Source organism: Aquarana catesbeiana, linkage group LG01, assembly GCF_042186555.1.
Source record: "Aquarana catesbeiana isolate 2022-GZ linkage group LG01, ASM4218655v1, whole genome shotgun sequence".
In the NCBI taxonomy this organism is placed as follows: domain Eukaryota; kingdom Metazoa; phylum Chordata; class Amphibia; order Anura; family Ranidae; genus Aquarana; species Aquarana catesbeiana.
The window spans coordinates 384,306,167-384,323,748 of NC_133324.1; the positions used below are offsets into that span (position 1 = coordinate 384,306,167).

General features: G+C 47.2%; 1 protein-coding gene across 2 annotated transcripts in view; it reads right to left on the bottom strand.

The window, feature by feature from the left end:
* Positions 1-17,582, bottom strand: part of VPS13A (vacuolar protein sorting 13 homolog A) — a 370,607-nt gene that overhangs the window by 205,194 nt on the left and 147,831 nt on the right. For both annotated transcript variants that reach the window (XM_073633920.1, XM_073633912.1), the window contains exons 22-23: positions 17,454-17,571; positions 1,069-1,207 (exon numbers count right to left, since the gene is read on the bottom strand). In XM_073633920.1, coding sequence (XP_073490021.1) covers positions 1,069-1,207; positions 17,454-17,571 — 257 coding nt within the window. The remainder of the gene's footprint in view (positions 1-1,068; positions 1,208-17,453; positions 17,572-17,582) is intronic.

Sequence of the window (17,582 nt, forward strand, 5' to 3'; positions counted from 1 at the left end):
AACACATTGCAGTGTGAAGAAGCCCTTAGAAAACATAACGGATTTAAAAAAAAACAAAGGAAATTTAAATGCAGAGTTCAACTAAATGTCCCAAACATCCACAAAAGCTTACACCATACAGAAAAAAACTGTCTACAGAGGAACATTCAGAAGCTGCTGTAATCCTCTTTCAAACTCGGCAAATGTGTAAATGTAGCACACTCCCTGCTTAAGGACGGGTTCACATATATGCCAATTGGATGCGGGTTTTCTTCGCATGATAGGCGAGTGTGACCAGCTCTCAATGAAGCCGGTTCACACAGGCCCGGCCGCGGAGGACATTGGAAAAGGGTCCTGTACGAGTTTGGGTTCGGTTCAGGTGCGAATTCAAGCATAAATTCAGACCTGATTAACACCTGAACCAGTGTACAGACACGCACCGGACCCCATGCTGGGAGCCAGAGATATGTGAACCCGGCCTAAAGGATTAGCTCACCTTTGCCAAAAAGCTGCCTATGCAGATAAGGAGCATCTGTAGTTAAACAAATTGTTCAGCTTTGACTAAAAAGATGCCTTGTACAGCTTTGAACAAAATTGAATAATGCCCTTGCTATAGGTGTAGGCCATTTACGTACCTCAGGAAGCCTGACAGAAATACTCCCAGGATGTTGCTGAGAGGGGTCCGGCTGTTACTTTTCACTTCACTATCACAGAAGTGTGTTCTCAAATGCTGAGCCTAGAGCTACTGCATCAGGGGAGAAAAAGCACATGTGAAGTTAGAATCAGAGAAAGAGCTCACTTCTGTGATGGTGGAGGCAAACAGTAACAACTAGGCCTCCCTTAGAAAAGTCCTGGAAGATTTGCAGTCAGGCCTTATGAGGTAAGTAAATGGTCTTCACCTACAGCAAGGGCATTATTCAATTTTGTTCAAAGCTATACAGCTTGTTTTTATCTGCAGACATCCCTTATCTGCACAGGCAGTTTCTTAGTAAAGGTGTACTAACCCTTTTCATCCCTTTTCTTCATTAAATAAATACAAGTACAAATCTTGTACACACACACATACAAACATATACAATAGACACTAACTGCAAGTTTTTGAGGAGAGGCAGATGCTGCCGGAGGACTTTCTGGTTTTGGAATGCTGTCAATCAATTCCAGGATACCTCTGAGCTTTTGGTCAGAAATACGTATAGAAAGCACAGGCAACTCTCCAAACAACTTAAATCTGAAAAGCAAATAAAATGGAAAAAAAAAAATTAGCACTAAAAGATATATCATTTTATACCAGCAAAAAACGTATTTTACTTTTTCATGTGTTTCCCATGACCTGTTGTCACTTTACCTTGGATATCATTTAAACATTAGTGAAAATATGTCAACCTGCCTACAGCAGCACTACAAGCTGCTTACCATTACCTTTGTTAGCCAGATAAAGCTCTTGTGTTGTGCCCCTTTATCCTGGTTAAACTTTGTTACAAAGTACTCCAATTGTTGCCTTTGCCAACAAAAACACGATTTGCCACTGTGGTACTGTCATTAGGTGGAAAGCAGAGGGTAAGCATGGCAAGCACAAAACTGAAGCAAGTGGAGACCTTTGGTAACACAGTGAACCTAGGATCAGGAAGGCACACAGAAGAAGCTTGTCCTGCTAAACGACCTGCCTTAATGTGCCTATTCTTAGCCAGGACATTTGTTTTCAAACCTTTAAAATTGCTGACAGGGTTTCCTTTGAGTTACTGTCCCTGACATTCCCCTAAAATAAATTTTTTGAATAACTTTAAAATTTGTATTTTCTTGCTGTATGATATTTTGATTATGGTTATATGCTGCATCACATTCAGCATTCCCTACTTGGAGCAACAGTATAGCCTAAGTTTTTTTGCACAGAATGGGAAATGGTTAGAACCTCTGTTTCTATTGATGTTTGTGTACTAAAGCAAAAGATTTTACCTCATTTACTGTTCTGGTGAAAAGTGACAATTAGGACAGGAAATATGGGGAAATAAACATGGAAGGAAATCAAAATACTTTGGAGATTTCTCCTCACTTCTTGTCCCAGTTACTGGTGTCATCTGTGGCAGAAGTTAAACTGACATTACCTGCTCTTCTTCTGGGGTCCCCTGTCGGCGCTCCTGGCTCCTTCTTTTCTGCGAGTGCCCCCATAGGAAGCAGCTTCCTATAGGGGCACTCATGCGGGCTCGCTCCGGAGCCGCCTCATCTGCATCCATGGACACAGACAGTGCGGCTGGACCCTGCTCCCCCATCACAGCATGTGACTGATAGCAGCGGGAGGGAGTCACTGCTCTTGTGCACATCGCTGGATTGAAATCAGGCTTAGGTAAGTATGGGGGGGGGTACAAAGGTGGCACAGAAGTTTTTTTATACCTCAATGCATAGAATGCGTTGAAGTAAAAAACCTTAAGGCTTTACAACCACTTTAAATCACTTCACTTAGGGCATAGAGAACATTTTGGCTAGAATTAAGCTAACTGTACAGTGCATTGTAAGAAATCCCACAGAGTAGCCAACAAGGAACACCTCAGTTTTAAAAAGCTGTGGGCATTCAGCATGATATATGACAACCCTTGGCTTTCTTTATTGGTTTTCATGCATTTGTGACAGACTATATTTTGATATACATACTGTATGTAAATCAGCATCTGGAAAGTCTTGAAGCTTATTGCATATTTTCTGAAATCTGCTCTAGATACAGCATACTTAATTTGCATGTTTAGCCAATATTTTTTTAAATTTTTTTTGGATAGAGTGGGGAAATATTAGAATCCCTGTTAAGCTTTTACTGCTATCTGGATCTCAGTTGGAGACATTTTCCCTAATTTCTTCTCACAGCGATTATGATTTCACCAGACAAGATGTTAGGGAAAATCTGCACTGGAAGCATAGATGGCAGAAAAATGCTAACAGGATTCTTTCCCACACTATACAAAAAATAAAATAAGTCTTTCTGTTGCTGTTGGAGGTTTCCTGTCTGGTGAATCATTGTCACTGGGACAGTAAGTTTAGGCTCCCCTTTAGCTTTAGCTTCTCTGAAACTTTATGAGCACATTGGTACACGCGTTTCTGATCTATTGCATTTTTGTTTTGCCAAAGGATGGCTAGTTAACAGCAGAAGGAAAAGCAAGAAACTGCACAAAAAAACATGTTATATGGTTTTTCAGGCACTCCCATTGGTCTATAGGGACCAAAAATAGGATTTTTTAAAACAGCTTACCTGTAAAATCCTTTTCTTTCGAAGGACATCACGGGACACAGAGCCACAGTAATTACTGATGGGTTATATAGGTATCACTGGTGATTGGACACTGGCACACCCTATCAGGAAGTTCAACCCCCTATATAATCCCTCCCCCTTGCAGGGATACCTCAGTTTTGTAGCCAAGCAATATAGTGTATTAGAAGAGGGGCGGGACCTTTGTGTCCCGTGATGTCCTTCGAAAGAAAAGGATTTTACAGGTAAGCTGTTTTAAAAAATCCTATTTTCTTTCTCGAACATCATGGGACACAGAGCCACAGTAATTACTGATGGAATGTCCCAGAGCAATGCTACCTGAGGGGGGGGAACCATGACCAAGTAGGGTGCAATCAGACCTGAGGACCCTGTACCGCTGCCTGCAGCACACTACGCCCAAAGGCGATATCCTCATGCCTTCTCACATCCACCTGATAGAATCTGGTGAATGTATGAACTGAAGACCAGGTTGCGGCCTTGCAGATTTGAGCCATAGAGGCCTGGTGATGCACTGCCCAAGAAGCACCAATAGCCCTTGTGGAATGTGCCCTGATCTGAAACGGAGGAATCTTCTGTTTCAAACCATAAGCTTGAACGATCAACTGTCGAATCCATTTAGAAATGGTAGCTTTTGACGCTGCCTGTCCTCTATTGGGACCCTCTGGCAGCACAAACAAAACATTCGTCTTGCGGATCTGAGCAGTTGCCCCTAGATAGGCCTTAACTGCTCTTACTACATCCACCGAATGTAGAGATCTCTCTTCCGGAGAACAGGGATCTGGAAAAAAGGAAGGTAGAACAATGTCTTGGTTTAAATGAAAAACAGAAACCACCTTCGGTAAAAAACTAGGATGAGGGCGTAGTACCACTCTATCCTTGTGTATAATCAAATAAGGCTCCTTACAGGAAAGAGCTGCTAATTCTGATACTCTTCTAGCAGAAGAGATGGCCACCAGAAAAATTAATTTCCTTGTCAACAAGACCAAAGGAATCTGACTTATTGGTTCAAAAGGCTGTTTCTGTAACACAGCAAGGACCAAGTTCAAGTCCCAGGGGTTTAGGGGCGCTTTAACCGGAGGATTAAGACGCATCACCCCCTGCATAAAGTTTCGGACCAAAGAATGCGAAGCAAGTGGCCGCTGAAATAATACTGATAAAGCAGAGACCTGGCCCTTGATGGTACTCAAGGCCAGCTTCATCTCTAATCCCATCTGTAGAAAATCAAGGATTCTACCTATGACATATTTCCTGGGATGCCAACCTCTGGATTCACACCAGGTTATATAAGCCTTCCAGACTCTATTATAAATCATCCTGGAAGCTGGCTTCCTTGCATTAATCAAGGTAGATATGACAGGACCTGAGAGCCCACGACTCTTCAGAACGTGGGTCTCAATAGCCAAACCGTCAAATTTAGCATTTGTAAGGCAGGATGGAACACTGGACCTTGAGATAACAGGTCTGGGAGTACCGGTAGGGTCCACGGGGAACCTACTGTCATCCTTACTATTTCTGCATACCAAGTCCTTCTGGGCCAAGCGGGGGCCACCAGAAGTACCGACTTCCTTTCCTGCCTGATCCTGCGAAGGAGTCGTGGTAATAGCAGAATAGGCGGGAATGCGTAAATCAGTGAGAATCGATGCCACGGAATCACCAACGCATCCGTCCCGCATGCAAGAGGATCTTTTGTCCTTGCCACAAATCTGTCTATCTTTTTGTTGAATCGGGATGCAAAGAGATCTACATCTGGAACCCCCCATCTTTGGCATATGGCCCAAAAGACGTCGGGATGCAGAGACCATTCCCCTGGAAGTAACTGCTGGCGACTTAGATAGTCCGCCTGCCAATTCTCTATTCCCGGGATGAAAACTGCCGATATGCATGGCACATGCATCTCTGCCCAGACTAAGATCTGGTTCACCTCTTTTTGAGCAGCTGGGCTCCGGGTGCCTCCCTGATGATTGACATAAGCCACTGCTGTGGCATTGTCGGACTGGATCCTGACCGGACAACCCTGTAGCCTGATAGTCCAGGCTTTTAGAGCTAGATGTATCGCCCGGATCTCCAGAATGTTGATGGGTAAGGTCCTCTCTGTCTTGGACCATACCCCTTGGACCGCAGCCTGTTCCAGAACTGCTCCCCAACCTGACAGACTGGCATCTGTTGTTACCACCGTCCAGGTAACCGGTAGAAAGGATTTCCCCTTCTGCAGGTTTTCGGGTATGAGCCACCAATTGAGGCTCTCGGAAAGTCTAATGCCTGAACCTTCTTGTTCCAGGTCGACAGAATACTGTGTTGCAGCATTCTTGAGTGAAACTGAGCATAGGGAACTGCTTCGAATGAAGACACCATCTTCCCTAGTAGCCTCATACAAAGGCGGACTGAGGGACCCTTCTTGGTCCTTACTGTCAGAATCAGCTCTCTCAAAGCAGTGATCTTTGCCTGGGGTAGAAATATTTTCTCCTGGCTTGTATCTATAATCAGACCTAAATACTCCAGTCTTCTTACTGGTTTTAGGAAAGACTTTTCTAAGTTGAGGATCCAACCCAGGTGTTCTAGATACCTGACCGTGGTCCTCAAGTTTCCATTCAAAGAGGCTACCGACCGGTCTATCAAGAGCAGGTCGTCTAGGTATGCTATGACAGCTATACCCTGAGCCCTTAATCTGGCCAGAGGAGGAGCCAAGATCTTTGTGAACACTCGAGGTGCAGTGGCTATCCCGAAAGGCAGAGCCACAAACTGGAAATGGCGCCCTCCTACCTCGAAGCGCAGAAACTTCTGATGAGCAGGAAAAATGGGCACATGCAGATATGCATCTCTGATGTCTATTGATGCCAGAAATTCTCCTCCCTGCAGGGTGGGAACTACTGTTCGAATTGATTCCATGCGGAAGGATTGAATCCTTAGGAATCGGTTCAGATCCCTTAAGTCCAGAATGGGCCTGACATCCCCATTTGGCTTTTGGACCGTAAAAAGGTTGGAATAGAAGCCCAATCCCTGGTCCTTTGCGGGAACTATCATAATGACCTCCTGCGACAAAAGTCGCTCTAACGCTAGAAGGAGCGACTGCTTCTTCTCTGGGTCTCTGGGAACATTTGATCTGAGGAACCGAGGAGAGGGGAATTCCTGAAACTCCAGCTTGTACCCTAAGGTTACCGTGGAGATTACCCATCTGTCCTGGAAGTCCTCCTGCCAGAGCTCTGAGAACTGTCGCAGTCTTCCCCCCACTCGAGTGAGCGGGGGCGCCCCCTCATGCAGAGGTCTTAGTGTTTAGTAGGCTTCTTTCCCCAGGACTTCTTTTGTCCCTGGGGCTGACTCTTGTCTCTGGACCCCGATGGAGGCGGCCGTCGAGACTGCCTAGAGGCTGAAGCCCCCGGCGCTGGGGAAAGAGTCCGTTTGAAAGAGGGATGCTTAATCTTCTTCTTGACAGGTAAGAGAGTGCTTTTCCCACAAGAGATTCTCTTGATATAGTTATCCAAGTCCTCTCCAAACAACCTTGCACCACGAAATGGAAACCCAGCCAGTAGCTTCTTACATGGTGCTTCGGCTGACCAATTTTTCAACCATAGGATTCTACGTATATGCACCAACCCCAGTGAAAGACGGGAGGTTTGCACGATAGAATCTCTAATGGCCTTTTACTGAGGACATTGGAGCAGATTAGCCGGCGGACTACTTTGTTTTCAGGCCGCGGCCGGCCTTCTACAATCTACAGCCATCCGGCCTCCACAGACATCAAAAGCTGCCCCAAAGCCTACCTGGTAGCCACTGGGCACTGAAGGAGTCCTTCCCTGCGAATATTTAAGTAGATTGGCTGACGGATTGCTTGTTTTCGGGCCGCGGTAGGCCTCAGTCCACAGACGCCGGCCGCCATCTTGCGGCCTACGAGACACACAGAATCCCCGGTCTCGAGTGCCGCGATCGGCGGCGCGGAGGGCGATCGGCGGCCCTGGGGCCGGGAGTGCTGTATCCAGAGCGGACCGGACTGTGAGGGGGACACCAGACAGGGCAGAGCAAACAGGCCCTGGATGCACTGCAGGGGAGCTCCGCTTGGCCCTATACAATCTACAGCCATCCGGCCTCCACAGACCTCAAAAGCTGCCCCAAAGCCTACCTGGTGGCCACTGGGCACTGGAGGAGTCCTTCCCTGAGAATATTTAAGTAGATTGGCTGACGGATTGCCTTGTTTTCGGGCCGCGGCCAGCCTCGCTCCACGGGCGCCGGTCGCCGTCTTGCGGCCTACGAGGCACACAGAGTCCCCGGTCTCGGGTGCCGCAGAGGGCGGTCGGGGGCCCTGGGGCCGGGAGGGCTGTATCCGGAGCGGAGGGGACACCAGACAAGGCAGAGAAAGCAGGCCCTGGATGCTTGCGGCAGGCCCGAGGCCTGTGAGACCCCCAGCATCACCGCATCTTGGCGCCACGACCGGAGGTAAGGGGGTCATATAATTCACCCTCACTTAAAGTGGCCCCCCCCTGGGCATATCTGACAAGTTTATAGCCAGCTCAGACCCGTCGCTGACCCCGGTAACACTAGAGACTTCCAGTGACGGCCGCCATCTTACCATCTTGCGGCCTAGCTTACAAGACGGGCCCGCACTATCAGAAACTGTGCCCTGGCTGGACGGTGCTCTCCCCCTTGAACCCATACGGTGTCCCAGCCTTGCGCCCATGTTAATAGGGTGACACCGCTGCTCCCGCAGGCCTGGTCACCCTCCCCAGTCCCCCTCATCTCCGTGGAAGATAGGTTTTGATGGAGAGAGACTAACTATGGATGGCTGAAGACCCGTACCCCTGAGTCCCGTGCTATCCCGACAGCTACAGGCTATTTACATAGCATAGCACACCCACATAATACATGGCGGCAGCTAGCTCACACTCCACGGAGCTTACCGACCCCCAACAAGGCACCATACAGAGGTATCTACTTAGAACGACGCCGATTGATCCCCGAACTCCCAAAGACAAGATGGCACCCGGCCGCAACCCGGGGAAGACCAAGCCTCCCGCCTCAGCAGCAGCTCACACGGCAGAGGACAATAATGAGAGACTTCAGAATTCTACGGGAGAGCCCTCAGCCTCCTCCACAAGGTCAGTCTCATCGCCCGACACAGGCACCGGGGAATCCCAGTCTGCTACGCATCCCCTATCAGGAGAACCCATTAGATCGGAAGCTGCTGCCCTCCTCTCTGCCTTCAGAATGGATTTCGAATCCTGGGCAAGCAAAATGGAAGATTCCCTCCACGTGGAGCTGAACGCCCTGAGGCAACAAGTCACAGCTAACGAGGAAGCAGTATCGGTCTTAACCACGGCTCAGGATGACCACGAGGCACGTATAACAGCCCTTGAATCCTCATCCGCGACACATCTTAGGCGCATACGTCACCAGCAACTCCGCATAGAAGACAGCGAAAATCGCAGTCGCAGAAATAACATTAGACTGCAAGGCATACCGGAGGCAACATCTGGAGCAGAATTGAAACCCACTGTCATAACTATCCTCAATAAAGCACTGGGAAGAGAGGCAACATCACTAATTGAACTGGATCGTGTTCACAGAGTAGGAGGACCAGGGGGGGCCCGAGATGGTCGCCCCCGCGATGTTCTATGTCGGGTCCACTATTACACTTTAAAAGAAGAGATCATGCGAAAGGCATGGAACTTGGGTCCTGTTGACTTCTTTGGTGCCCCTATTCACCTATACCCTGACTTATCTCGCAATACGCTGTATATGCTTAGAGTGGTGCGCCCTCTACTTGACCTTATACGGCAAGCTGGAGCTACCTATACATGGGGTCACCCCTTCAGCATCAAGGTGACACGGGGCGGCAACAGGTTTACGCTCTCTGATCCAGACCAACTGCCCGACTTTTTCCTCTTTATCGAACAAGATCCAGTGGAAGTTTTGAACTGGTTAGACCCTCCAGAGGATAGATCAGGCCTGGTGGGACTTGGTCCACTGCCACAGCGCCGCAGACGTCCTAGGTCCAGATCAGTTTCCTCTGGCCCAGGGATAAGAAGACCTACTTCCCCAGAAGATTAACTCAACAGTTAATTAGAGACTGATGGCTTGTTTTGTCTCCACTGGTTCTTTCCCTGCTCTTTGCCAATTTACAATTTGGCTGGGGTTCGGGTGAGAACATAGATTGGAGTCAATCTTATGCCTCTCATTATGAAGAGCGTCAGGTAATGTGAATGTCTACCAATGCTATGTTTTTGTGTTTTTCTTTTTTCCTTTTTATCTGACGTTTTTCTAAAGATGTTTTGCATTGTCTCAGATTGATTCCTCTCACCTTCCCATGATGATATATGCAGTGGGGGAGGTGTAGCGGGAGTGGGGGGATACCTTCCTCGGAGGGGGGTTTGGTACCCGGTTTTACTCGGTCTCTGCTACAGAGAATATAGGGTTTAAAGGACGTTACACATGGAGCAGAGGATTGCCCCCGTGGGGGGATCCCCCGCTCTCCCTGCCCTCCATATACCCACCCAATTGTCTTGGCGCAATAACTTTCTTTATATACATGAGACAATGCAATAGTTTTATATATACCTCAGGGTTACTTATTTAAATCCAATGCACACACTTGGTTGATTGTTATCATTTGTTGTGGTTAAGCTGCCTTATGCCCCACACTCGTTTTAAATATCAAGTGTGCCACACATACTACTTGCATGCCTGATATGCTGTCGAGAACACGGCTCAGACCCATTCATCTCGACTTTTCCCCCACAATAGGACAGGCACGGTTTGTGCCTAAAACGTGAATTTTCACGCAGTGTTCTGCGTTCGCGGACACATTAGTTTTCCAGACACATCTTTTTAGGTGTCTTTTCATTTATATCGTATTTCTTCCATTATCCTCACGCTCCTTTCATTTTTCTTCCTCCCCTCCCTCTCTTCCCCCCCTTTGTCTGTTTATCTTTTTCTTCATCTCTTCTTTCTTTTTCTTTCCTGCTCCCTATACCTTTCCTCCATATCTTAATACTTTCTCCCTTTTACAGCTTTTGGCACTCCAGCATGGCTCACACGGTGACTTTGCGCCCACACCTGAAACTTTGTTCGTATAATGTAAACGGACTTAACATAGCGTCGAAACGTGGGCAAATTCTATATCAGATGCACAAAAGACAGGTCAGCATACTCTTGCTGCAGGAGACCCACTTCCATTCTGACTCCACTCCTTCCTGCTCCAATAGATATTTCAATAGATGGATACACAGTACCAACCCGACACAAAAATCTAAAGGAGTATCTATTGCGTTTCATAAAACACTCCCTATTGAGCTGCTTGATCAGGTGACGGACCCCCAAGGCAGGTATGTCTTTGTAAAAATTTTATTATGGGGGACTAAATTTACAATAGCCAACGTATACTTGCCTAACACACACCAAGTCCCATCAGCCTTGCAATACCTAAAGATCTTGGCGGGTTTCACGGAGGGCAAGCTCATACTCGGAGGGGACTTCAATACTCCCCTGGATCCACTTTTGGATTCATCGACATCCCGTTCGTCTATATCCTTTCCAAAAATACGGGCCCTAAAACGTACCATCTACAATATGCATCTCATAGACGTATGGCGAATACTGTACCCGGACTCACGAAACTACACACACTTCTCCAACATCCACCAATCATACAGTCGTATAGATTATTTTTTAGTCGAGCACGGCTGCTTAGATTGGTCCCCCAATTGTGAAATAGACCCTATGGTTTGGTCTGACCACTCACCCATATTCCTGACGCTTACAATCCTCTCTACTCCAATAAAAGAATGGACATGGAGGTTAAATGACTCTCTCTTGACTGAACCAGGGTTTGAAACACAGATAGCAGAGACGATATCAAACTTTTTCACAGACCACACATCTGATGACACCTCACCACCCATGAAATGGGAAGCATTGAAGGCGGTATTACGGGGTAGGTTTATTCAGATGGGTGCTCGCATGAAAAAAGAACGTTCAACTGCGATAGTTACGGCAGTACATAAGCTAAGGACACTAGAAACTACTCATAAACGCTCCCCGACGGTTGAACTGCTTACGGAGGTTTCTTCTGCTCGCACCCAGCTTAGAGAGTTATATGAGGCATCAGCCCGCACGTTTGCGAACAAACTAGCTTTTCATCAATATAAATTTAGAGATAAATGTGGTAGATCCCTGGCTCGCACCCTCCACACCAAACAACCTAACTCCTTTATACCTCATATACGGGACAGCTCTGGGAAAACTGTCTCATCACCTTCCGAGATGGGACAGGTGTTCCGGGACTTTTATCAATCCCTATATAATATACCTGCAGCGAGCTCCACTGATCCTCCCCTCCCTACAGCGGAAACACAAGCCTTATACATCGAGCAAACTGCATTACCCACTCTAGATGGCGAGACGATAGAGGACCTTGAGGCCCCGATTTCGGAAGACGAGGTTGCCCGCGCCATTACTTCTACCCCATCTGGTAAAAGCCCGGGTCCTGATGGCTTTACTCCGAAATTCTATAAACAATTTGCTACCCTTCTTACTCCCTTCTTGACAAAAGTATTTAACTCCATCTCTGAACGATCAGTGTTCCCACCACAAACCTTAGAGGCACATATTACCCTCATCCCCAAACCAGACAAAGACCTGAATGTTTGCGCTAATTACCGACCTATTTCGCTAATAGGAGTAGATCTAAAGGTGTACGCAAAAATTTTAGCTAATAGGTTGCAACCATTGTTACCCCGTTTAATACACCTAGATCAGGTTGGCTTTGTGAGTGGAAGGGAGGCGCGTGACAACACCCTAAAAACACTCCTCATTGCGGATTATGCTCGGGCCCACAATATCCCATTGTGCCTTCTCACAGTCGATGCGGAAAAAGCCTTCGACCGTGTCGACTGGCAATTTCTCCGCTTATCATTACAACAACTAGGTCTAGGCCAAAACATGATCTCCAGAATAATGTCCCTCTACACATCTCCTTCCGCTAGGATTAGACTAAACGGCTCCCTATCCCCTAAGTTTACTATACACAACGGAACGCGGCAGGGGTGCCCCTTGTCCCCCATTCTTTATGTAATTGTCATGGAACACCTAGCCATTGCCCTTAGAAACAATCCGGCCATACATGGCGTTAGAGTAGGCCCACTACACACTAAAATTGCCCTATTTGCTGATGATCTACTCATATTTGTAACCCAACCACAAATTTCTCTACCCTCCATTATGCAGGAGTTTCAGAGGTATGGAGAGGTTAGTAATTTTAAAGTTAATCTAAATAAGTCAGAAATCCTCAACATTTCACTCCCAACAGCGGCTCTACAACAGCTCACGACTTCCTTCCCTTTTAAGACAAGCTCCACGTCTATCCGCTATCTAGGAACCCATATTCCAACAGTCTCATCCCAACTATTCTCCAGCAACTTCACCCCTTTACTTACCAGAACTCAAGCGGATCTGACCACATATGCCTCTAAACAGCTCTCCTGGCTGGGTAGGGTGAATGTCTTGAAGATGGATGTTCTCCCTCGATTCTTATACCTTTTCCAGACCATTCCTATCTATATCCCCACCTCGTTCTTCAAAAGGCTCCGTCAGATCTTCTCTAAATTTATATGGCAGGGACGTCGCCCCAGGATAAAACATGACACAATGATTCTCCCGAAAGTCAGGGGGGGTGCGGGGGTCCCAGATGCCTCTATATACCATAAGGCAGCGGTACTCGTGCGTATAGTGGATTGGTTCCACCACTCTTCCTCCAAACTTTGGGTTCAACTAGAGAAATATCTTAATGAGGCTGATCTTTGCGCCCTGCCGTGGACCCCTATGGCTGGGCGTGGGGACGGCTTATTCTCCACTGCTCTTACTCGCCAAACTCTCCAGATTTGGGACCGCATGATCTCAGCGAGTAAATTGTCTAAAATCCAGGGCCCAATGACCCCTCTCTTCGGGACTCCGGCTTTCCCCCCAGCAGCGAACAAGTTAAGATTTGGACCCTGGAGTAGGGATAGCCATAGACGTTTAGCACAGGTCTTACGCGCTGACCCATCCTTGAGAACGGACATACCCTCTCGGACGGAATTAGGGACCTCAACAATGTGGTTACAAAGGGGTCAAATAACGTCATACATACGCACTTTCTCATCCATCTCAGAGATACTGGCCGACCCATCAGACTTTGACGAACTGCTTTTACAACCAGACCCACCAATACATGTAGTATCACTGTTATATTCCCTACTACTGAACTAATACGCCCCTGACCTTCCAACATATACACAGAAATGGGAAGCGGAGCTGCAACACTCCATCTCCCCCACTGATTGGCAAAAAAGCTTTATCCTAACGCATAGGATTTCCCTGGCAACCAAGAACCAAGAAAAAGGGTTTAAACTATTAACAAGGTGGTACAGATGCCCAGTAGATATTAAAAAGTTTAACCCCTCTTTGACAGACATGTGTTGGAGATGCCTGTCCTCTAGCGGGACAATGCTTCACATCTGGTGGGCTTGCCCTCCAATCTGGAAACTATGGCAAAAGGTCTTTGATCTTTACAGCAGGCTGATGGCGACATCAATCAAACCCACACCAGAGATAGCCCTATTATCTATACTCCCAGGCCCCCTCAAGTCGATTAAAAAAGATGTACTGCGCCACTTTCTGGCAGCAGTTAGGACAGTGATCCCCCGACATTGGAAAACGACAGATGTGCCTTCCTTGGGAGAATGGGTGGTTGAAGTGGACCAGATAAGAGATCTGGAGCGCCTGTTGGCGGAGGAAGTGGGAAAGGAGGAGCAGTTTACCGCCACCTGGACCTCATGGTCCATGTTTCGCTATTCTGATGAGTTTTCCCTTTGGGTCAGAGATACCCCACCCTTACCCGCCGATTAGCCATGCTGGAGTGCCTGGTGCCTCAGGTACCATCCCACACTTCTACTCACGTTCTTATTTCTGACTTTTTCTGTCTCCTCTTTGTTAAGTACTGAACCGACCACTCACATATATAGTTAAAGATCATATCTTTGGACTAGCTAAATGACTTGATTATCTATAATAGGTGAATAAAAGACTTCTACAGCAGTCTAATTCGTTGAGAGGGAACCCTCAGATAACACCAACCCGCGAAACTACAAGGTTCATTATATGTTAGCCCCCACCCGCATATTATTCCTCTCTTAGAATAAAGATTTCAATATACAATATGATATACCAGTAGTTCACCGAAAGCTGTATGTTAAAATGATCACTCCTGTTTATACATGGGTAAAGTACACCTCACTATTCTATGTATACTATATGTGATGCCAAACTGTAAAGAATGGTATTTTTCTGTTATATTCTTTGTGTTCTTACTTTTGAAAATAAACTAAGATTGAAAAGAATCTCTAATGGCGTCAACCACAAAGCATAAGGCCGCTGGAAGGTTAGCAAACCCCTGGGCCTGCTGTTCAGGTAATACTTTGATGACCTGCTTAACATGGTCTCTTAAGTATTGACAGACTCCAATCGCTGCTACTGCAGGTTGGGCCACTGATCCTGCTAAGGAGAAAACATCCTTCAATAGGGATTCCATCCTTTTATCTACAGGATCCCTGAGCATCTGAGCATTGTCTACAGGACAAGTCAGGCTATTATTTACGGAGGAAATGGCGGCATCAATAGCCGGTATTCCCCACATTTTAATAAACTTTTCTTCCATCTGATAAAGTGTTGAAAACTTTCTCGGCGGAAAAAAACGTTTGTCTGGGTGATCCCACTCAGAATAAACGAGCTTTTCAAGTAAAGTATGAACAGGAAAAGCATGTGCTGCTTGGAAAGGTTTCAGTGACCCCAAAGCAGAAGAGAATTCTTTAGCAGTTTCAGGTATGGGCAACTTAAATGTGGAGCGGACCAATCCAGTGAGGATCTGCACTAAGACTTTCTCCTCTTGGGAAGTCGCAGAGGGTCCCTCTCCACCTGATTCCTCTGAAGAGGAATCACCCGTCCCATCCTGAACCTCTGAAAGGGATTCATCTCCTTTATCCCAGAGCTCCTCTGTCTGAGGGTCTTGGGGAACAGAGGAAAGCCTAGTGCGTTTTCTTCCACTGAGTGAAGACGTAATCACGGCCATTAATCTTTCCTCTAGACCATTAATGGTTGAGGAAAAAACCTCTTGTGTAATATATACAGGGGCTGAAGTGCCAGAAGCAGGTGTAGCCCCTGACCCCGATGGCTCTCCCTGGCTAGCCGTCCCTGGCCCATCTTTAGGGGGGGAGGATGCTGCCAACAGGGGGCCCTCAGAACCTGAACGAGATCCCCTAGTGTCTCTGGTTCCTGGGGTGCTTGAACCTCTTCTACCCATAGTGCAAAGCAACAAGGTGTGAGGTATACAAATGAACACTGCCCGCTGAGCGATGTAGTCTGGCTAAAAGCCTTGCTACCCAATGCTCAGTCTGGTGTTATTTCAGTAAATGTTGCCTAGGAGAATGCCTGTGTCCCACCTTACATGCGACCGTCAGCTCTGTGTCTCTCAGAAGGCTGTGTGCACCTGTACAGAGTGCCTTTAATAGCCTGCAGCTGGCCTGAGTGGGAGTCTAAGCACCTGTGCTGACGTCCCGCCCCCTCCTCTACCGCCCCCCCCCCTCGAGTTTTGAAAAAAACGAGTGCTTCCCGCGCTGGCCGACTCTCCTGTCATGCTTCTGGAGAAAGGCTGGGGATGGGGGGGGGGAGGGAGGCTAGTAACAAGATCTGCCTGAACGGCTATCTTCAGAGATGGTGGCCATTAGGCCGCAGAGCCCGGGTGGTATAACCACTTTCTAGACCCCTGTGGCCCCTCTCTAGCCTGGGGGGGAACATTCAAACATGAGAAATCCCCCTTTCCATCTTACCTGTTTGCAGCCTGCTTGAGACGCTGGGACATAATCAGCGATGAAAACACCTGAGACAGACAGTCAGCATGTGCAGGTTTGTGCTCTTGGCAGCCCCCGGTGGTCACAATAGGCATAGCATGCATTTACCTTAAAGGAGAAAAGCCACTAGAACTCAAAAATTCTGTGGAATCTCCTCTTACCTTATCCAGCCGCAGGGTGCTGTTTACACAGACCCAATCTTCACCTCTCACGGTGGGCTCCGTTTGAAAAAACCGTCAGAGACTGGGGCCCCCTACGAATAGGGGGATCCAACAGTTCTGGGACCGTAAAGCACCTCGCCAGAAATTAGGAAGTTTAAAGCCATTTTCTGATCTGCGGGGTCCAGCTCTCTAAAAAGAAATTCATTACAGGTAAAACCTCGTTTCTTCGGACACGAGGCCCGGGTACCATTCAATTCGGCCATGAAAAGACACTTTGAATGGATCCGGTTCGCCTGGCTTGCCCCAGTATAGGATCTTAGGATATTCCCTTTGGAGCTCAGCACAGGACATCTTTAAACGTCCATCACCTAAGACACTGGCGTAAAAACTGAGGTATCCCTGCAAGGGGGAGGGATTATATAGGGGGTTGAACTTCCTGATAGGGTGTGCCAGTGTCCAATCACCAGTGATACCTATATAAACCATCAGTAATTACTGTGGCTCTGTGTCCCGTGATGTTCGAGAAAGAAAATGTGCTATTCTATCTTAAAGAAGCTCATGTGCTTTTTTGGAGCTTTGAGCGACAAGCTTAAAACAGCTCAATGCTCAGGTGTGAACAGGCACCATATAATACATTGGGAATCCTCATGTAGAGCGTTAAAGTGCTTCAAAAAAGTGCTTCAAATAGCCCAGGTGTGAACCAGGGCCTAATGAAGGATAATGTTTCAAATAGCATCCTTAAGGACAGTAAAAACTTGACAGGGATTCTAACTCTTCCCTCACTTTTTCCCAAAAAATGAGTACTGGCTGGACTAGTGCCCCTTCCACATGGGGATAACCCCGTTGTAGTCTGCTTGCCTCCTGCTGAGCAGGCGGATGACTGTTCTGTGTCCAATCTGGTTAAGCAGAGCAGACACAGCCCGCTCTCCTCTCTTGGCAGTCGGATGTAAACAGACCGCCTTGTCCATTTACACCCGACTACCATCCGATCCGCTAGTAGACGGGGAAGAGATCCTAATTTTTCTGTTTTTTAGCAGAAAAGGATTGGATGGGATGTCGGCGAGTGTAAATGGACACATGTCCGTTTACACCCGCCACTCCATAGAGGAGACTGAAAGGTCAGATCAGATCCACCTGAAAAACTGACTTACACTTTAAGGAGTATTACTTTACAGATGTAGACCAGCTTACTTGGGCATCCTTGAATCCGTCACTACCATGGCCCGGCTAAAATCAACTCTGAGATCCATTGGCTCCAAAATATGTTGACAAGAATGTTTCTGTTTGCGAGCCTCCTTCCAATTTTCATCTACAAAGAAA